Source organism: Papio anubis, chromosome 4 (assembly GCF_008728515.1).
Source record: "Papio anubis isolate 15944 chromosome 4, Panubis1.0, whole genome shotgun sequence".
Lineage (NCBI taxonomy): Eukaryota > Metazoa > Chordata > Mammalia > Primates > Cercopithecidae > Papio > Papio anubis.
The window spans coordinates 113,603,770-113,623,874 of record NC_044979.1 but is presented as its reverse complement, the minus strand read 5'-3'; the positions used below and the strand labels follow the sequence as shown (position 1 = coordinate 113,623,874).

Genomic DNA, 20,105 nt, shown 5'->3' with positions numbered 1-20,105 from the left:
CAGACCGCAACAGGCTGAGAATGACCCAGGGAAGAGAAAATGGAGAAATTAACTGCAGGTATCTTTTTCGAGAAGCCTGCCTTGCAGGGGATGAGAAAGATAGGATAACAGTCACTTGACAAGATGTGAGGTGTTGTTTTGTTCTGAAGAAAGCATTTTGAAATATTGATGAGAAAGAGGTAGTGGGAATTAGGTTAATGATGCAGATGGCAAAGGAGATAACTAAGGAGCCAGCACAAGGTCTGAGCAGGCAGGAGTGTGCAGTTTCAGAGCAGGAGAAGGGTACACCATCACCAGGTGATATGGTTATGCTTTGTGTCCCCACCCAAATCTCGTCTTGAATTGTAATCCCCATAATCCCCGTGTGTCAAGGGAGAAGCCAGGTGGAAGTAACTGAATCACAGGGGCGGTTTCCCCCATGCTGTTCTCATGATAGTGAGTGAGCTCTCACGAGATCTGATGGTTTTATAAGGGGGTCTTCCCCCTTCACTCAGCACTTCTCCTTCCTGCCACCTTGTGAAGAAGGTGCCTTGCTTTCCCTTTGCCTTCCACCATAACTGTTAAGTTTCCTGAGTCCTCCCCAGCCATGCTGAACTGTGAGTCAATTAAACCTCTTTCCTTTTTAAATTACTCATTCTTGGGCAGTTCTTTATAGCAGCATGAAAATGGACCAGGAATGTCTCATACCAGAGAGGGATACATACCCCTTTCTCCTTTCCATACCCAGCCCTGGGGCATGGGGGAAGCTGCTCCAGGATGGGCCTGAGTAGTTGAAGCCAAACACAAAATCCCTGCTCCTCAGACACACTATGGTCCAGGACCTGATTCTGGCCAATAAGACCGAAGGTGGCATTTGATGGGGCTTCAAAAAAAGGCTCCCACTCCCCTGAAGGAGTGGCCGGAAGCCACTTCTTCGTGCTGATGAAAGGAAATGCGAACATGTGTGGCCCCAACTGCCACTGCAGCCATCCTGCTACCACATGGGCACCTGCCCTAGGATGTAACCAACAGCTGGATGGAGAGCAGAGAGGTGAAAAGCTCCTGGATCCTTGAGGAGGTCACTGAGCCGCAGGATCAACCAGCCCTGAGGCCTGCCCTTCACCTGGACTTCCAGGAAAAAGGCACATTAACTCAGGCTTTCTGGTGTTCACAACCTGGAACTCTCACTGACAAGCATCCCTTGCACTGTGACAGGAGGAATAGGACTAATGGAGAGGCAGGAATGGAGGGAGATGATGTCAGATGGAATGTTTACATTTTCCTCTGTAAAATGAAAAGGGATCCTGATGCTAAGAGTGAGGGGGACCTTCGAGGAGGACAGAGCTTAGGGAGAGGGATGAAACCTGGAGCTGGGGGTTCAGGGCACTGGCAAGGAGCTGCTTAGAGTGACAGAGGGCCTGGCGGGTGGTGCTGAGCACCAGATAAGGACGCTGAGACATCTGCCAGCTGCAAACAGCACAAGGCTGTGCCACTCACCAAAGACCCCCCTCTTGTGGGGACGGCCTCCGTGTTTGCCGTGCGGATGGACAGGACAAGTGGGAAAAGCATAGTGGGCATCAGCACAGCAGTGGTTGAAGTGATGAACCCCAAGGTCTAGGCTCCACTTGGAAGGGAGTGAACAGAGGAAGGGGCTGATGGATGAAACAAAAGGAAAAAACAAAGGGATGAGGAGGTAGACATCTCCATGCATCAAAGAACTGGAAGTGAGAGCACCAAGGAGACAATGCAGAGAAAGTGTTTCCAGAATAACACAAAGCAGGGATCTGGGCCCAGCAACCTCCATGCCCCACTACTAGCCAGAACTAGGAGTGTTGTTTCAGGATTAGCTGCAGTGGGTAAGTTTGAATGAAGCCAGACAGACACAGATAAGAACTCAGAGGGGCCTAGTTCTTCCTGCGTCACTCAGAACCACGTGCACATCAGTAGACTGGAGGGGAAGTGTTCTCAAGTTTGTGCTGATGTTTCTGAAAAGGAATGGAGACCCTGCAAAGGAGAAATGAAGGACACAGTAAGAAAAGCATCCCTTAAACTGGTCTTTGTAAAGAACTCACCTCTGTATTCATCTTGGTCTCTTCCTTCGGTCACTGTAAAGACAAAAGCAGAGGTTCAGGTCCCTGGTGGCACCTGCCCAAACTCCATGCAAACACTCCCCTTTGCCACACCACACTCCCCCACTGCTTCCTGTCCCATCAGTCTCATCTTCCCCAAATGCCTTCACCACCTGTGCCTTCCAGCAAGGATATCCAGGCCAGTGTCTATTCTGGCCTGGTGACAGCTGACTTCCCTGGGATGTCATACCAGCAATGCTTCCTTAGAGAAGGGCATTTCCAAGCCCAGGTCCATCTCCTACATTGGAAAAGCAGCTGCAATTGGGATGCCTCCATGGGAAGGATGCACTTCCCAAAACTGGTGCTTGAAGAGGACAGCTTTTTATCTGGCTTTTTAAATGGGGACAAGCAAGGCAATAAGAAATATACACTTTTCTTTTCTTCTTAGCTGAGTTTCCAGAGGACTGCAATTTAATATGTTCAAAGAATAGTTCAAGAAGCCACTCCGGACCCTCAGCATTAAGACAAAGGAAGGAGGGGGCAAACAGGTGAGTGGGAAGGAGGGGTGACAAGAGGAGATGAGGGGAGACCACAGAGTAAAGGAAAAGAAAGACAGCAACAGCACGGCTTAATAGGGGTCCTCAACTTTAATGTACCCCTAGGATTCTTATTGAAAATGTGTATTTCTGGGTTTCACTCTCAGATTCTGATTTGGAAGGCCAAGAGTGGAGGGGAGGCCACGAATCAGCATTTTCACCAAGCATCCAGGTAAATGCACACAGACGGTCAGGAGCCATACCTGGAGAAACACTGGAATGTCAGTAGAACAGAGGCCTGTAAAAATTAACTTTTTCCCTCACTTGTTAGAGCCACTAGAATTGCCACTGTATTTTTAACTAAAACTGGGCAGGCAAGGGCAGGCAAATGGATAACCAGAGGTGATGAAAAATGCACTACAGATGCCTCTCCAGCCCCTCCACCTGCATAGGCAGTCCAGGAAGCCAATGCCGATGACCACTTCTAGCTTGCAGAGGGCCTCTGAAAAGGGAAGACTGTGGCAACCCCTGCCCTTGGACCCAGCACAGCATTTGATCTTATTCTCTTTGGTTAAGCACAGGGATGAGAACCATGAATGACAGTGAAATAACCACCCCCATTCCAAAACAAACAAAACCAAACCTTGGCAACCTTAAGATTACCCGGGGAAGGGTGCGTGGGTGATCGTGTGGGCTTTGTGTTGAAAATAGCCTGCTTTTGGGGCTGGACACTGTGGCTTACGCTTGTAATCCCAGCACTTTGGGAGGACGAGGAAGGCAGATCACCTGAGGTCAGGAGTTCTAGGCCAGCCTGGCCAACATGGTGAAACCCTGTCTCTACTAAAAATACAAAAACTTAGCCAGGCGTGATGGCGTATGCCTGTAATCCCACCTACTCGGGAGGCTGAGGCAGAAGAATTGCTTGAACTCGGGAGGTGGAGGCTGCAGTGAGCCAAGATCGAGCCACTGCACTCCCAGCCTGGGCAACAGAGTGAGACTCAGTCTCAAAGAAAAAAAAAAAAAAAAGAAAATAGCCTGCTTTCGGCAACTCCCCTCCCTTCTCTCTTACCATTGCTCCTTCCTGCTTTGAGAGCGGGTCTCATGACCCAACCTGGCCAGCACACATGATGCCTTTCCTTTTGCAGTCTGGAGCCTTTTCACATCTCCTGAAACAAATCTGAAAAAGGGAACCTACTAGAAAAAACACTCCAAAAAGCAGAATGTGACAAAGAAAGTGGACTTTCTTCTCAGATCCTGGGGAGGCAATGTAGGTGTGATGTCTCTTTATGCATAAAATATCTCAGAAAGGCCAGGCACAGTAGCTCACGCCTGTAATCCCAGCACTGTGGGAGGCTGAGGTGGGAGGATCACTTGAGCCCAGGAGTCCAAGACCAGCTTGGACAACATAGCAAGACCCTGTCTTTACTTAAAAAATTAGCCAGGCATCATGGCATACGCCTATAGTCCTAGCTACTTGGGAGGCTGAGGCAGGAGGATTGCTTGAGCCCAATAATTTGAGGCTGCAGTGAGCTATGATCATGCCACTGCACTCTAGCCTAAAGTGATAGTGACATGAGTCACTGACATGTCACGTCATCACCTCTGTCACTCACAGGATGACAGAGACCCTATCTCTTTTTTTGCCCCCAAACTACTTTGTACCCAGATGAGAGACCTTGTCTCATTAAAAAAAATATATATATATATATCTCAGAAGGATAACTAAGACACTGAGAGCTGACCCACAGGCGGTGGGTGGGGTGGGAGCACCAGCACTAAGTGGCGGATGCGTGAAGACACAGCAGCAGAGGGTCCCCAGCAAGCACACTCTGCTCGTCCTCCCCTGCTACCTGGAGGCCCCACAGAGATGCCCTCCCCAACACCCTGCTGTGCTTTACTTCTGTTTTTAAGAACTTTCGTTCAAGTCTCCCTTGGAGCTTGCACATGAGTGACAGAGTCACATAACAGAACACCCAAATGTGAGGAGGATGAGAACAGATGTGAACCTCTCTGGGTCAGCTAGTTCATACACATTAACCCTAATCCTCAGAACCCTGGCAAACAACAACAACAACAACAAAAAACCAAACTAGTATTAATTCCATTTTACAGATGAAGTGCCTGGAGTTCAGGGAGGGTAAAGCACCCTGCCTCACAGCCAAGGCACTACAGCACTGCCCTGCAGTTTCCAGACTTCCTGGTTCTAGACTCAAACCCCAGGCTCTGCCAGAGGCCTTGACAGGTCCTGTCTTACATTCACCCAGAGAGCTTCCATGCTAAACAGGAGACCTGGTGTCCAGTCCTGTCAGTCCTGAACTACCCAAGCAACTATGACAGTCAAACAGGTCACAGGCTATAGGCTGAATGGCTGGACTTCATCTCTAAGGTCTGCTCCAGCTCTAAATTGCTCTATGGTTTCCAGACAAGGAAATTCAGGTAACTCTTGTAACAGACAGAATGATACCCTCAGTCATGATCACAGAATGTAAATTATGATTATAGCAAGAAGGCCCTAGCTGACTGACAGATCAAAATGTTTGCCAGAGTGTGGCGGTTAAAATGTGGTCAGGAATACACTCTGACATTATTGGGGGACTAAAAGTGGGTAGCATCTCTGTGGAAGGCAGTGTAGCAATAACTCTTTTTTTTTTTTTTTTTGAGACTGAGTCTGGCTCTGTCGCCCAGGCTGGAGTGCAGTGGCCGGATCTCAGCTCACTGCAAGCTCCCTCGGCTTACGCATTCTTCCTGCCTCAGCCTCCGGAGTAGCTGGGACCACAGGCACCAGCCACTGGCCTCGCCAGTTTTTTGTATTTTAGTAGAGACGGGTTTCACTGTTAGCCGGATGGTCTCGATCTTCCTGATTCCAGATCCCAGCCTGCCTCAGCCTCCCAAAGTGCTGGGATGACAGGCTTGAGCCACCGCGACCGGCTAATAACTCTTAAAATTCCAATCTGACCTAGCAATTCTACTGCTTCCTATTTCTGTCTCCAGCCCCCAAACTACATTCAGAAGAAACTGCCCTGAGTCTTTTGACCTTGAAGAAATCTCACTACTACTTGCTTTTTCTTTTTTTTTTGTAATAAACATATGTATTTATAACTAACTTTTCCAAATTCTCATTTGCAAATGAGATTTATATAGTTAAAACTGAATATACAAACCAACATATTAGGAGGATCAAAATTTACACTACTCAAACGTGACTCCTTAAGACGGACTTTAACATGTTCTTTCAACTTTATTCAAATCAGATGTCCCCCCTCCAGCATATATCATTTTAAAAAATGAATTTAATGCTATCAAAAGGTGATGTTCACTTTAATCCTGTTTGCCTTCACACCACTGTCGTGAGTCTTCATTCCAGGCCACATACATAAAGAGGGCCAGCACCACATGGCCACCGACCACTGCAACACTAGCAGCATAAAAATATCTGTCCCTATTGGACATCCCAAGGGTGCCTTCAAATATGTAAGATTTAGTTGTGAAATATAACCCAATAGGAACGGTGATCATTAAATCTATGAAGAACAGGAGTGTCTTCAGTGTAGATGCTAATGAGCTTTCTTTTCTGAACCTAGGAGGCTGCAGTGCGTTCAGTGCCGCTTTATCCGGGCGCTCCACGGTGTAACTGTGCTGGCACAGGCACTCGGTGGCAGGCTACTTGCTTTTCCTTTCTAATGAGATCTTAAAGGAAAATTTTCCTATAAAAGTGGTCTACAAAACATTACTTATGAACTTTATTGTTTTCCTACATAATCTGGGGAATGCAAAACAAAAGAAAACAAACAAACAAAAGGATGTGGACAGATGCATATGCATGAGAAAGAAGCCTACCTGGAACTCGTACACTGGGCATCAGGGTTGTACCAGCTAGAATAAATGGCATTGCTGTTTATTTGCTTATTTTTCAGGGTCAGAGTTTCGTTCTTTAACCCAGACTGGAAAGAAGTGGCATGCATGATCACAGCTCACTGCAACCTCGAACTCCTGGGTTCAACTGAACCTCCTGCCTCAGCCTCCCAAAGTTCTGAGACTGCAGGCATGAGCCACTGCACCTGGCCACACTGCTGTTTTTAAAGCACATTCAGCTGGGGTACCCCAACTCGTTGCTCACAGAGCTTTGAGTGCCTGGCAGGACTTGCCATGGTCACATAACTGTAAAGGCCAGACAGATCCTTTCTGTGCTGTTTCCCCTTCTGCTTTCAACTCCCCCTTATAAGAAGATGCACTGTCAGGAGAGGCAGCAATCCCAGGCCAAGCGAGATCTGGCTCCACCTTCCAACTCTCTGCCTGCCCATCACACAGCTCCCTCTCCTTTCCTCCCCATCATCTGGCCAGGACTAGTTAAACACTGAACAGAATCCAGGAGGAACTTTATTCTGTATTTTAATATATCTTAAAATATCTAAGACCTAATCCTGTAACAAAAAAGTTTTGGTTTGTTTAGTTTTTCTTTTTTATTTAAATGTCAAAGGTTTAGTATTTAAATGGTCAAACACAGAAACATTCTGTTTTCTAAGTTTTAGTATTATGCTGAGAAATATTTTCCCAAAAGACTTATATTAAATAGATATATTTTTATTTTCTTATAGATTTTTAACTTTTTTTTTTTTTCTTGAGACAGTTTCACTCTTGTCACCCAAGCTGGAGTGCAATGGTGCGATCTCGGCTCACTGCAACCTGTGCCTCCCAGGTTCAAGCCATTCTCCCATCTCAGCCTCCTGAGTAGCTGGGATTACAGGCGCCCGCCACCACACCACCACGCTAATTTTTATATTTTTAGTAGAAACGGGGTTCCACCATGTTGGCCAGGCTGGTCTGGAACTCCTGACCTCAGGTGACCCACCCACCTGGGCCTCCCAAAAAGGTGGGATTACAGGCATAAGCCACCACGCCTGGTCTTAACTTTTCTTTATTTACATTTTTATTTTTTAATCAAATCTAAACAGTATTTTGGTATATGGCAAGAGATAAGGCTGTAAATTTACATTTCTCCAAATAGTTGTTCCTACGTTATTTATTGAATATTTAATCCTTTCCCCCAGTGACTCCACACTTAAATTTTTATGAATACAGTTATTCTTTTTTTCATTTTTTCTGCTGTGCCACAGACCTCTATTCCCATGGTTATAACATACTGTTTACGTGATTGTGGCTTTACAGTGTTTCAATACCTGGTAATTCAAGTTCTCTCATTAATCTTGTTCAGTATTATTATATATTCTTACTTGCCTAGACCGCCATATTAATTTTAGAACATCTTACCAAGTTAAAAAATTCCACTGGGACTGCGACTATGATTGCATCAAATTTATACATTAAATTAGGGTGAATTAATAAGCCTTCCCATCCAGAAACATGGTATGCCTTTCTAAGAGCAGCCACTTTAAAAATAAATAAATAGGCCAGGTGTGGAGGCTTATGCCTGTAATCCCAGCACTTTGGGAGGCCGAGGTGGGCAGATCACTTGAGACCAGGAGTTCAAGACGAGCCTGACCAACATGGTGAAATCCTGTCTCTACTAAAATTACAAAAATTAGCAGGGTGTGGTGAACGAGCCTGTAATACCAGCTATTTGGGAAGCTGAGACATGAGAATTGCTTGAACCCGGGACGCAGAGGTTGCAGTGAGCCGTGTTCACACCACTGCACTCCAGCTTGGATGACAGAGCAAGACTCTGTCTCTAAATAAACAAATAATTTAAAAAGAAGAATCTTGAGTTAGTTCCTGAATTATTGCATAATGACAAATAACAGCTTAGGCTGTAGTGGCTCACTAGGAAGTTGAAAGAAAAAAGTCAACACCTTTGCAGAAACAACTTGCTTGAAGCAATTTAAAGCAGGTTTCTCCTCCCCCCAAATCTACTGCAGCCGGTCTGCAAAACAGTCTTGGTGTTTGAGCCTTTATTTGCTTTGACTCCAAGACACAATGGGCTCAGGTGCACAGAGATGAACTGTCTCTCTAGGGGATGAAGAGCCAGCCTGTGACCCCAAAGAACAGAGTTCTAGAACTGGCTTGGCACCAGGTGATCAAGAGCAGGGCACGGGGTCCCTTGTGCCTTAGTTTCTGTACCTTGAAATAGAAGAGGGGGCAGATGAATTTAGATGACCCTTACGTTCTCTTTCTGTGCTAACATGGTATCACTTTAACCCACTTTACTTCTTTTTTTTGCGGGGGTTGGGGGGTTCTCTTTCGGTTTAACTTTCTTGGTGTCTGGCTTGGTTAACTGAAGGTTTTTAGCTTCTCTTCTGGCTCCACAAGCAAACTAGGTTGAGGCTCAGGTTGCAGCCATTAAGGCCCCAGGCACAAAAGTGCTGTACAGATAGGGCTTCTCCTTGGCACTCTGCCAAAGAGAAACCACTCTCTTCCCTGCCCCACTTTTTCAGCCCCCATCTGCTCTATGTCCCTTCTGTTCCTCCTCCTCACCACTTCAAAAGCTTCTACCTTTTACTGAAAGTGATCTTAATATAACAGGAGAGAAATGAGATGAGGTCAATGACTTTCATTAAGCCTAGTGTATTTAAACTTGGAAGGGCATAATCATGTTTGAAAAGAGCTGCTTATTAACTCAAATAATTGTAGAACAATGTGCAACTCGACTTCAAAATAGGGTTGAGAGCAGAACTTTCTGGAGTCCCATACAGGTTTTTGGGCACTGACCCCCGCCAGAAGGTCCAGGTCATAACTATGTTCCCTTACTGTTGAAAGATGAGTTCTGCCCAGCCAAGTGCAACAGGAACTGCCTAGACAGGCACAACTCACAAGTGCGGGGGTGGGAGAGGGGTGGGCAGGGGAAGGAATACAAATCTTCCACAGAGCCAAAACATGTGTGGGTCTAACTTTTGTTTCTAACATTTTAAAAGCTCAATAATTATGCTTTCAAAGATCTCTAGAGAGAACATCTTTCTTCAGCAGATCAAGATTTTTTACAAGCAAGATTTCACAATGTGTTATCTGCATCCTCAATATTAATTACATAAATAATTTTATTCTTTACACCAATTGTATCATGTTCTTTCACTGTTTTGTTTTCCCTTAGATTTTTTAAGGTGCTCCAAGTTCTCAGATTTCAGGTGAGGAACTTCAAGGTCTTTTCAAAGTCTGAGGTTTTCTGAGTTTATCAAAGAGAAATAGCTAAGTTACAAGAAAAATCATTACGTATAAGGGTGAGTTATATAAAATATTCAACTATTCACTCAGACATCAGTAAATATTCGTTTTAGCACAACAAACAGCACACATGAGTTGAAATAAGGTGGACAGAAAAAAACCTAAAGAAATCCTGTAGCACCTAAAAAAGAGAATGACATGACATCACAGCGTGAAACAGAGCCAGGGGTCAAAAGCAGCAGTGGCCCATGGGTGTGCAGTATGTGCTTTGTTTTTCAAAAACATTTTTTGCCTATTTCCTTTTATTCCCATAATATCCCTAAGAAGTACAGCTCCCCCAACCTTCATTCTGCAGAGGCAGAAAGACATTGGATCCCTTGCTGATGGTGATCCCCAGTGGCCCCTCCAATGGCCTCATCAGGCAGGCTGACGGTACTCTTAGCATCCACCTGGGTTTAGCCAGTGCAGGAGATCGGCAGGCAAGGAACAGAAAGAGAGAGGCTGGGGGTACTTGTGCTCCCCCTGCCCAGTCCCCAGGCTGCTGCTCTGGCAGTGGCTGCATTCTGTGATGGCCACAGCAGCTCTGGACGGGGGTGGCTCCTCCAGCAGTACTCCAGCCCTCTCCTCCCAACTCTGGTCTCCTCCCTACCCCTTCAAACCAGAGTGGGGGTGCCCACTGAAGCTCTTTCCTGTGTGCCTCACCATCACTTGTTGGTTCCTCCAATCCTGCCCACTCTTCTTTAAAAATTCTCCTTAAAATTCCTTTCATTTTTATGCTTTTCACTGTTGGGATCTCAATTGATAAACCTGGTGGTATATCAGTTTGCAGCATCCCTGGCTATTCCCCACTAGATGCCAGTGGCATATACACTTTTCCCCCCAGCACGTCAATCAGAAATGTCAGTAAGAACTACTGGGTTAAGGGCTGGGTGCGGTGTCTTATGCCTGTAATCCCAGCACTTTGGGAGGCTGCGGCGGGCACGGTACGGATCATAAGGTTAAGAGATCCAGACCATCCTGGACAACGTGGTGAAACCCCATCTCTACTAAAAATACAAAAATTACCTGGACATGGTGGCACGCACCAGTAGTCCCAGATACTCAGGAGGCTGAGGCAGGAGAATTGCTTGAACCCAGGAGGCAGAGGTTGCAATGAGCTGAGATCGTCCCACTGCACTCCAGCCTGGGTGACAGAGCAAGACTCCATCTCAAAAAAAGAAAACAAAACAAAACAAAAAAACCAAAAAAACCCAAAAAACAACTACTGGGTTAATGGAAATCACTAAATTATTGCTGACAAAGCTCTAGAGTTTCACATTCCAATTTGCACGTGGGAGAGATGCAAAACCTCACAGTAAATTAATAGCACAGCCAGGACTAAACAGCTTCCTTGGCTTACATTATGTTTCCCTTTTGATTTCAGTCTCTCTCCCACATGCAAATTGGAATCTGAAACTCTAGAGCTTTGTCAGCAATAAATTACTGATTTTCATTAACCCAGTAGTTCTCACTGACATTTCTGATTGTTGTACTCGGGGGAAAAGGGTATGTGCCATTGGCATCTAGTAGGGAAAGGCCACGGATGCTTCAAAACATCCTGTGATGCACAGGACACCTTCCTACCCCCACTACACACACACAACAAAGAGTTATCCAGCCCAAAATGTCAACAATGCCAGAGTTGAAAAAGCCTGGATTACTCATCATGCAGAATGAACTACAACTGTGACCTTCCTCCTCGTTCCAGAAGTATGGGGAAGGATAAGGGAGAGGGCGACCCTCTCAGGTGGGGCCAGCTGCCAGCCTCATAGGTCTAAGGGTAAAGGTAAAAGCAACTCTTGCCCTGGAGGGAGTTGGATACTTTGGAATCTATCGAGAAAAATATAATAGCTACATGGGACACAAGTCTGGAAATATAGACATCAAAATATTAACAGTAATTACGTCTCTGAGTGGTGAAACTTTTAGTGACTACTTTCTTTTTGCTTATTTATCTAAACTTTTCTATAAAGGTTAGTTAGCATAATTATTCAAAACTCTAAAAAACATTACAAATTATGCCACTTTCACTGACTGCATCCCTCCTAGCCCCAATTCCTTAACTGAACAGACTTTCACAGGGCAATAACATATCAAGGTGCTCTGATAATGAAGCCCACAGAAAATTTTCCCTATAGCTGAGAATCAGGAAAGGTTCTGCTTCCTTCAAGGCCATTAACATTTGGGGGATCAATGAATGAATGAATGAATGAATGAATGAAGTTGCTATGTATGTTTTACTTTCAAATGACAAGAACCATGTAACTGACCAAGTTTACCTTTCTAGAAACAAATTTGGGACTCAACTACAAAAATATAGGCTTGCACTGACCTATAAGGGAGCCACTAGACAGAGTGGCTATTGGAATGTAAACTAACTAAATATAGCACATTTTCATAATCATAGAAAATTCTATTGGATAGCACTGAAACACTTTATTCTTTTTTTCCCTGCAATAGTTTCTTGTACTTATACTTTCTCTCATCTCAATTCCTGGCTGTATTTATCTTCTATTTATTTGTTACTATTCTACGTGATTTTGTTGCAAATGACCTTCATTCCTTTGTGGATCAATTTGGGGCACTGTACTTTTGAAATATCAGTGTGTATATATATATCACTGTTTCTGAGAGTTCAACCTTGGTTTCTGACTGTAAGGCAGATCTAGCAGCTCATGTAATAATGTAGCTAGTTGCTCACAGTTCAAAGACTGAAGAGAGGCCGGGTGAAGTGGCTCATGCCTGTAAATCCCAGCACGTTGGGGAGGCCTAGGTGGGTGGATTACTTGAGGGCAGGAGTTCGAGACCAACCTAGCCAACAAGGCAAAACCCTGTCTCTCCTAAAAATTTTAAAATTAGCTGGTCGTGGTGGTGTGTTCCTGTAATCCCAGCTACAGGAAGCTGAGGAAGGAGAATCACTTGAACCCAAGAGGCGGAGGTTGCAGTGAGCCAAGATGGTGCCACTGCACTCCAGCCTGGGCAACACAGTGAGACTCCGTCTCAAAAAACAAACAAACAAAAAGACTCAAGAGAACACTGTCAGGAACTAAGCTCCCCTGTCACAAAGGCACTACATTCAGTGTTTTTTTTTTTTTTTTAATAAACAAAAAGGTATATACACTGTCCATTAATGAAAAGTTTCGGCCGGGCGCGGTGGCTCAAGCCTGTAATCCCAGCACTTTGGGAGGCCGAGACGGTTGATCACGAGGTCAGGAGATCGAGACCATCCTTGGCCAACACTCAGAAACCCCATCTCTACTAAAAAATACAAAAAAAAACTAGTCAGCCAGGTGCATGGCTTCAGAACCCAGCTACTCGGAGGCTGGAGGCAGAGGAGAACAAAACCCGGGAGGCGGAGCTTGCAGGGAGCTGAGATCCGCCACTGCACTCCAGCCTGGGCGACAGAGCAAGACTCCCTCTCAAAAAAAAAAAAAAAAAAAAAAAAAAAAATTTGAAGCTGAGTCATGAAATGTCTTTTTCAAATTCCAAAATATATGGCTATCAACTTATTTCTAAAATCTTAAATACATGATTTATGACAAAAAACAAATGGCCCAACCTGTTACTACTGATATATATATGATCATGTCATCAGAGTCCTGGATACGCCAAAAAGAATCAGAAATGAAAACGCACGCAGCTCCTGCACGGTGGGATTCCCTGTCAGCCCACGGTTCTGGTGGAGCGTCGCCTCTACATAGAAATCTATGCAATTTTGAGTATTTTACCAGATTTTCAGTTCTATAAAAAATGACTGGGAGTAATAAGTAGTGTAGATCAAAAACTAAATGCAATTAGAACAAAGATGAAAATTAACAGATGTGGCCCAAAGTGGCAAATCTTTGACTTTAATCAGATGCTAACTGGATAGGCAGGGGGTACAAAGAATAAAAAAGTAAAGATCGGCCGGGCGCAGTGGTTCATGCCACGCCTGTTATAATCCCAGCACTTTGGGAGGCCAAGGTGGGTAGACCACCTCAGGTCAGGAGAATAGCTTGAACCCAGCAGGAGGAGGTTGCAGTGAGCCAAGATCGTGCCACTGTACTCCAGCCTGGGGACAGGGCGAGACTCCGTCTCAAACAAAACAAAACAAAACAAAACAAACAACAACCAAAAAAACCAGTAAAGATTACATATGAAATGCGGAAAAACACACTGAGAATTATTCCTTAAAAAGGCCAAGTATAATTAGAGACCCTTTTGTAATTTTTAGCTCCCTGGCTACAGAATCTCCCTTCTGATACTTTGTCTAACATTTGACTTAAGTTTGTTTTTCTGGAATGCATACCGTTAAGGGAAGGATGAACATATTTATCAATACAATCTTTTGGGAAATAATTAGCAATATACCAATACCTTTATTTCCATAATTTTAATATCTTCTTGGAAATCGTACCACAGAAATTACATTAATGATGGAAAAACTTTCAACACAGTATTGCTTGCTTTGTAGGTGGTGATGATGACAACTAACATTCACCGAATCCTTCCCATGCTGAAAACCCTATTGTAAGCTATTTACGTTCGATAAGTCACTTATTCTTCACGGCTATCCTACCAAGTAAGCATTATGATTATCTCCACGTTTACAGGTGAAGAAAATCGAGGCACCAAGAGGTTGGTTAACGTGCCCAAGATCAGATCGCACAGCGGTATAATAGGATGGTAAACTCCTATCATATAATGAACGTTAAGTGGAAAAAATTAGTATCCAAAACTGTAAGTCCGATGTCGCAAACTTTTTATAATTTAAGTAGTTTATAAATACCCTCATTACTAGCCATATTTCTGAGCACTTCATATGTAGAGTGCACTTTACAGAACACTGTCATGTAACCCTCACACCGTCTATGAAATAAGTGATAGTTTCCAGTTTCCAAAGACGAAAGCGGGGCTAGGAGAGGCCAAGTGCCTCGCGCGGCGCCTCAGGGTTCGCCCCCGCGGAGCAGACCTCAGGGCATCCCAGGCGGGCCCCGGCCGAGCTCGCGGCCCTGCGGTGGCTACGCCCGGGCCCAGCCGCTCGCGCTCCTGGAGCCGCCGGACTACGCGGCACGCGGACGCCGAGCCTGCCCTCTTGGGTCTACATAAAAACCGAAACTACGGGCAGTCTTAACCGAAATGGAGACTTAATTTTTTAGACTGTCTTTTGTGTAGTTGAGAAAGCCCCTTGCCGGGACCTGCGCTGCTGGGCCTCCGACCGCGTCCTCACTCCGGGCCCGGGCGGGGCGGGGCGGGGCAGGCGGCGCCCAGGGTGCGTCCCGGCTCTGGCGGCCGCGGGCCCGGGCCTCTTGCGGGCCTGGGGCTTCAAGTTCAGGTCCGAGCGCTCTATGGAAGCCGCGCGCGACCCCCGCTCCCCTGCGCGCGACCCCCGTTCCCCGCGCGCGCCTCACCTGACGCGGGCACCGCTCTCCGTGCAGCCTCCGGGCGCCACTGGCTTTGCGGACCGGGGCGGGATCCCAGCTCCGATTGGCTGCCCCGCTGGGGGGCGGGGGCCCAGACGCGGGATGGCGGAGACCGGGAGAGGACTGGAGGCGGAGGGGAAGGGAGTGGACGGGAAGGGGAGGGAGGGTCCCGGCCTCGTGCGGTCGCGCGTGAGATCCCGGCCTCTGTGCCCTGGGCCTGGCGCCTGGGCCCGTAAGAACCGTCCGTGCGTCTGACCTCTTCTCTGCACCCAGCTTGGTGGCGAGGGGTGGGTGGTAGGTGCTCGTCGGCCGGAGGGCGTATGGAAGTGGCTGGGCCCCTCACGGTGTGCCTGGCCCCGGCGTTGGGGGGTCGAGGGGGTGTCGCATCTCTCTTATCCGCCCCCCACTCACCACGTAGAACCCACTGAATCCCTTTGGTATTGGTGGCCCCGGGCCGACTGAACTGGCGCGGAGGCTTACTTGAGTCCTTCCTGTAAATGTGAGAAGCGGAGGGGAATATTCCAGGAGGCCGGTGTCTGCGATGTCCTGTTCTTGGGTAGCTAGGAAGTGAACGTGGTCTAGGAAACTGCCTGGGCTCTTATCCACCTGGGAATGGGCTTGTTGGGGATCCTGATGTGGGAGAAGCCAGGGAGCTTCTAGCCTAGTGGGGCTGAGGGGAAACCAGGGAGCGGGGTGGATTAGGCTGAAGGAAAGAGATCTCTTTGATCTTAAAGGCAGCGTTCTGACGGGTAAGGTTGACCGGCATTTTCCCCAACCAAGAGTTCTATTACTTTATTCCATGACCTGACAAGCCTGTTTAAGTGAGGTTTTGTTGAGTGCGGAGAGAGAAGGCTTGGCTTTGAATTTTTATCTCCAGGAGGGACCTGTCTCCTGAACTCCATTTTCCTCTATGCAGGTGCCTACTTAATATCTCCTCTTGGATCTCTAAAATACATTTCAATCTCACCACATCCAAATCTGTGCCCCTGATCTCTTCTCCATAGCATCACCATCTCAATGGCAACTCCATCTTCCAGCTGTCAAGGCCAGAAACCTTGCTGTTATCTGGCACTCACCTTTCTCTCACATCCCACCTCCAGGGCCCAAAAATTCTGTTGGTTGGATCTCCCTAGCATACCCAGAGCCTGACCACTTCTTACCTCTGCCTCCATCATCTCCTACCTGGTCATGACAGTGGTCCTCTTCCTGCAGCCTGTCCTCATACAGCACCCAGAGTGACCTTAAAAAAAGAAAGCCAGATCAAATTCCTCCTCTGCCGAAAACCTTCCCAGTGGTTTCCCAAACTCTGGGTAAAAGCAAAAGCCCTGCCTGATCTGCTCCTCTGTTACTCCTGCAACCTCATATTACTGCCTCCCCACTGGCTCACTCTGCTCCAGTCATTCTGGCCTCTGTGCTATTTCTTGTGCAAAGCAGACAGGGCTCTGCTGCAGGGTCTTTGCACGGGCTGGTGTCTGTTTGGAATGCTCAACTACTTCTCACTCTTCCTGATCTTCGCTCAAATGCTGCCTCATTGAGAACTACCCTAATCACTCCATTCAAAATTGCTACCTGTCCTGCTCCTGAGTGACAGTTATTTAGCTCCTGACTGAATTTGTTTATTTAGCTTATTGTTCGTTATCTGTCTCTTCCACCCACCTGCTGCTGCCCCTTGGGCCATTATATGTCCTTTCTCGGAAAAATAACTGCCACTAATGAGGTACCATATTTTCACTGGCAAGGCCTAGGACATAAGCCAAACTCTGGGGTCTGATTGTGCTGTCACTTTAAATAAACCACAAGAGGAAAGAGTGATTCCCCAAAAGGACATGCTGAGTGCTACTGCTAGGAGAAGGGATGCTGGCTAGGCAAAACCACAGATGTTCACTTGCTGAGTCAGACCAGTACACCCAGAGGAGCTTTGGGAAAACCTGTGAGAGGGGCCCTCCATGTCCTTGAGAGCAGAATTTAAGGATGAGGCCTCTAACCCCCTCACTTTCTGGTAACGATGTGTTATGAATGCATTGATTTATTTACCTTATCCTTCTAAAGTCTAGTTTTGTATTCAGTTTCTACTTTTTTGAATAAGAGCTTCCCATTCTACAAAGTGGTGACCCTCTTCAACCTGAAGAACTCTGTGGGAGGTTGGGGGGACAGTAAGACTGCTGTAGGCCACAAGTGACAGAAACCCCATCCAAACAGATTAACAGTTAGGAGGAGTATTAAGGCTCCAGCTCCATTTCTGTGTCATTCTCTTGGCTGTTTTTCCCCTATGTGTAACAAGATATGAAAATACAGATTTTGATTAGGACAAGATACACTGATGTGAAATTCTAGGAACAGATCTCTAAGGATATAAGAAGGAATCGGCGGGGAGCCACCTGTAATCACAACACTTTAGGAGGCCTAGGCAGGCAGATTGCTTGAGGCCAGCCTGGGCAACATGGCAAAACCCTGTCTCTACTAAAAACACAAAAAGTAGTGCTATCAGCGCTATCACTGCTGCACTATAGGCTGGGCGACAGAGTGAGACTCCATATAAAAATAAATAAATAAATATATAAATAATAAAAGTAAAGAAATCAAATAAATAAATAAAAAGAAGGAATTGGAGAGTGGAAGGGGGGTTTGGTGAAGAAATCTCTGACAGAGGCCAGGTGCGGTGGCTCATGCCTGTAATCCCAGCACTTTGGGAGGCCGAGGCAGGCAGATCACTTGAGGTCAGGAGTTTGAGATCAGTCTGGGCAACATGGTGAAACTCCCTCTCCACTAGAAATACAAAAATTAGCCGGGCATAGTGGGGCGTACCTGTGTTGTTCTAGCTACTCAGGAGGCTGATGCAGGAGAATCGCTTGAACCTGAGAGGCAGAGGTTGCAGTGAGCTGAGATCTCCCCATGTCACTCCAGCCTGGGCGACAGAACCAGACTCTATCTCTAAAAAAGAAAAAAAGGGGCAGGCGCCGTGGCTCACACCTGAAATCCCAGCACTTTGGGAGGCCGAGGGGGGCAGATCACCTGAGGTCAGGAGTTCAGGACCAGCCTGGCCAATATGGTGAAACCCCATCTCTACTAAAACTACAAAAAAAAAAAAAAAAATTTAGCCAGGCATGGTGGCACGTGCCTGTAATCCCAGCTACTCAGGAGGTTGAGGCAGTAGAATCGTTTGAACCTGGGAGGCAGAGGTTGCAGTGAGCCAAGATCGTGCTATTGCACTGCAGCCTGGGCAACAAGAGTGAGACTCGGTATCAAAAACAAAAAAAAGGCCGGGCATGGTGACTCACGCCTGTAATCCCACCACTTTGGTAGGCTGAGGCGGGAGGATCACCAGTTCAGGAGATTGAGACCATCCTGGCTAACACGGAGAAACCCCATCTCTACTAAAAATACAAAAAATTAGCCGGGTGTGGTGGCAGGCACCTGTAGTCCCAGCTATTCAGGAGGCTGAGGCAGGAGAATGGCTTGAACCCGGAAGGCAGAGCTTGCAGTGAGCCGAGATCGTGCCCCTGCACTCCAGTCTGGGCAACAGAGCGAGACTTCATCTCAAAAAAAAAAAAAAAAAAGGAAAAGAAAAACGAAAAAACGAAGAAGAGAAATCTCTGACAGAGCTTTTGCTGTGCTGTGAGTTTACCTCCTCCCCACTGAGGGAAGCTTCGGGCAGCCCATTTCCTTCACTTCATGCCTACAGGCTTCCAGCCATTTGGGGAGCTTGTCAGGTATGTTGGTGCACATGGAGACTCTCTGGTCACTTACTGCCCACCTGAAAAAGGCAGGCAGTGGTCGGCTGTCAGCCCACTCATGCAGAGACGTCCCAGGATGTTTTTGTGTTTCCCATGGATCAGATATAGCCATGCAGGAGACAGTGCCCGTGGATCCCGTCCAGTAAGGCTACCTGGAAGGGCAGGAAGCTGAGGGTGATTGCCAGATATGTAGAGGTGAGGAGGAAGTCAAGGTACATGCACCCAGGGATAATCACTGGAGAGAGGTCTGGCATGGTCATCTCCAAAGAGTTGATGAACACTACAGTCCAAAAAACAACATCATGTATTGTCGTAGTCTATTCGAGCTACTATAACAAAATACCTTGGACTGGGTAGTTTATAAACAGCAGAAATTTATGGCTCTTAGTTCTAGCGGTTGGGAAATCTAAGATCAAGGTGCCAGGAGATTCAGTGTCTGGTGAGGGCTCAGTCTGCTTCAAAGATGGTACTTTCTCACTGCATCTTACATGGTGCAAGGGGCAAGCCAGCTGTCTTCAACTTTTTTTTTTTTTTTTTCTGAGATGGGGTCTCACCCTGTCACCCAGGCTGGAGTGCAGTGGCTCATCTCAGCTCACTGTAGTCTCTGCCTCCCGGTGGAACCTCCTGAGTAGCTGGGATTATAGGCGCATGCCACCACGCCCAGCTGATTTTTAATTTTTTTGTAGAGACAAGGGCTTGCTATACTGCCCGCGTTATCTCGAACTCATGCACTCAAGAGGTCCTCTGCCTTGGCCTCCCAAAGTGCTGAGATTACAGGTGTGAGCCACCACACTCAACCAAGATGTTGTAGTTTTGAAAGCATCTCAGGCAGAAGCAGGAGACTGCAGTATCCAGCATATATTAGCTTATTTATGAAGTCCTCTGAGATGCCACCAGGGGAGGGGGCCACTGAGTAAGGTTCTGCAAGTACAGGTAGAAATAATTATCTAGGAAAAAAAAAAAAAAGGAGAATAAATGTAAATGTGAACTTATTTATAAATACAGGTGAGAGAGGTTTGAAAACAGAAAAATATATGTATCTTCTAAAATTTTGAATGTGAGGAACACACAGCGAGGGAAGGATTCCCATATTTTTCATTATAGCAGGAAAAAACAAAACAAAACCCATATACCCTCGACAGAGATGCATCTGGATCCCCTTTAAGATTTGAAGGAATGGCCTGGTGCGGTGGCTCACACCTATAATCCCAGCACTTTGGGAGGCTGAGGTGG

At 46.5% G+C, this 20,105-nt stretch overlaps 2 protein-coding genes and 1 pseudogene across 4 annotated transcripts in view; 1 reads left to right on the top strand and 2 right to left on the bottom strand.

Moving 5' to 3' along the window:
• BLVRA (biliverdin reductase A) overlaps positions 1-15,349 on the bottom strand; it is a 44,619-nt gene extending 29,270 nt beyond the window's left edge. The window contains exons 1-3 of one of the 2 annotated variants that reach the window (XM_009203049.4): positions 15,127-15,204; positions 3,654-3,761; positions 2,052-2,084 (exon numbers count right to left, since the gene is read on the bottom strand). In XM_009203049.4, the coding sequence (XP_009201313.2) occupies positions 2,052-2,063 (12 nt within the window). In that variant the 5' untranslated portion in view covers positions 2,064-2,084; positions 3,654-3,761; positions 15,127-15,204. Of the gene's footprint in view, positions 1-2,051; positions 2,085-3,653; positions 3,762-15,126 lie in introns of both variants that reach the window. The other variant, XM_003896066.5, reaches the window with a different exon arrangement.
• Positions 1-20,105, top strand: part of LOC101018167 (cytochrome c oxidase assembly factor 1 homolog) — a 148,120-nt gene that overhangs the window by 6,687 nt on the left and 121,328 nt on the right. Inside the window, exon 1 of one of the 2 annotated variants that reach the window (XM_017956749.3) lies at positions 14,434-14,455. The exons of the other annotated variant lie outside the window; for it this stretch is intronic. The gene's annotated coding sequence lies outside the window, so the exon portion shown is untranslated. Of the gene's footprint in view, positions 1-14,433; positions 14,456-20,105 lie in introns of those variants that run through there. 2 annotated transcript variants of the gene reach the window in all.
• Positions 5,521-6,732, bottom strand: LOC116274633 (annotated as a pseudogene).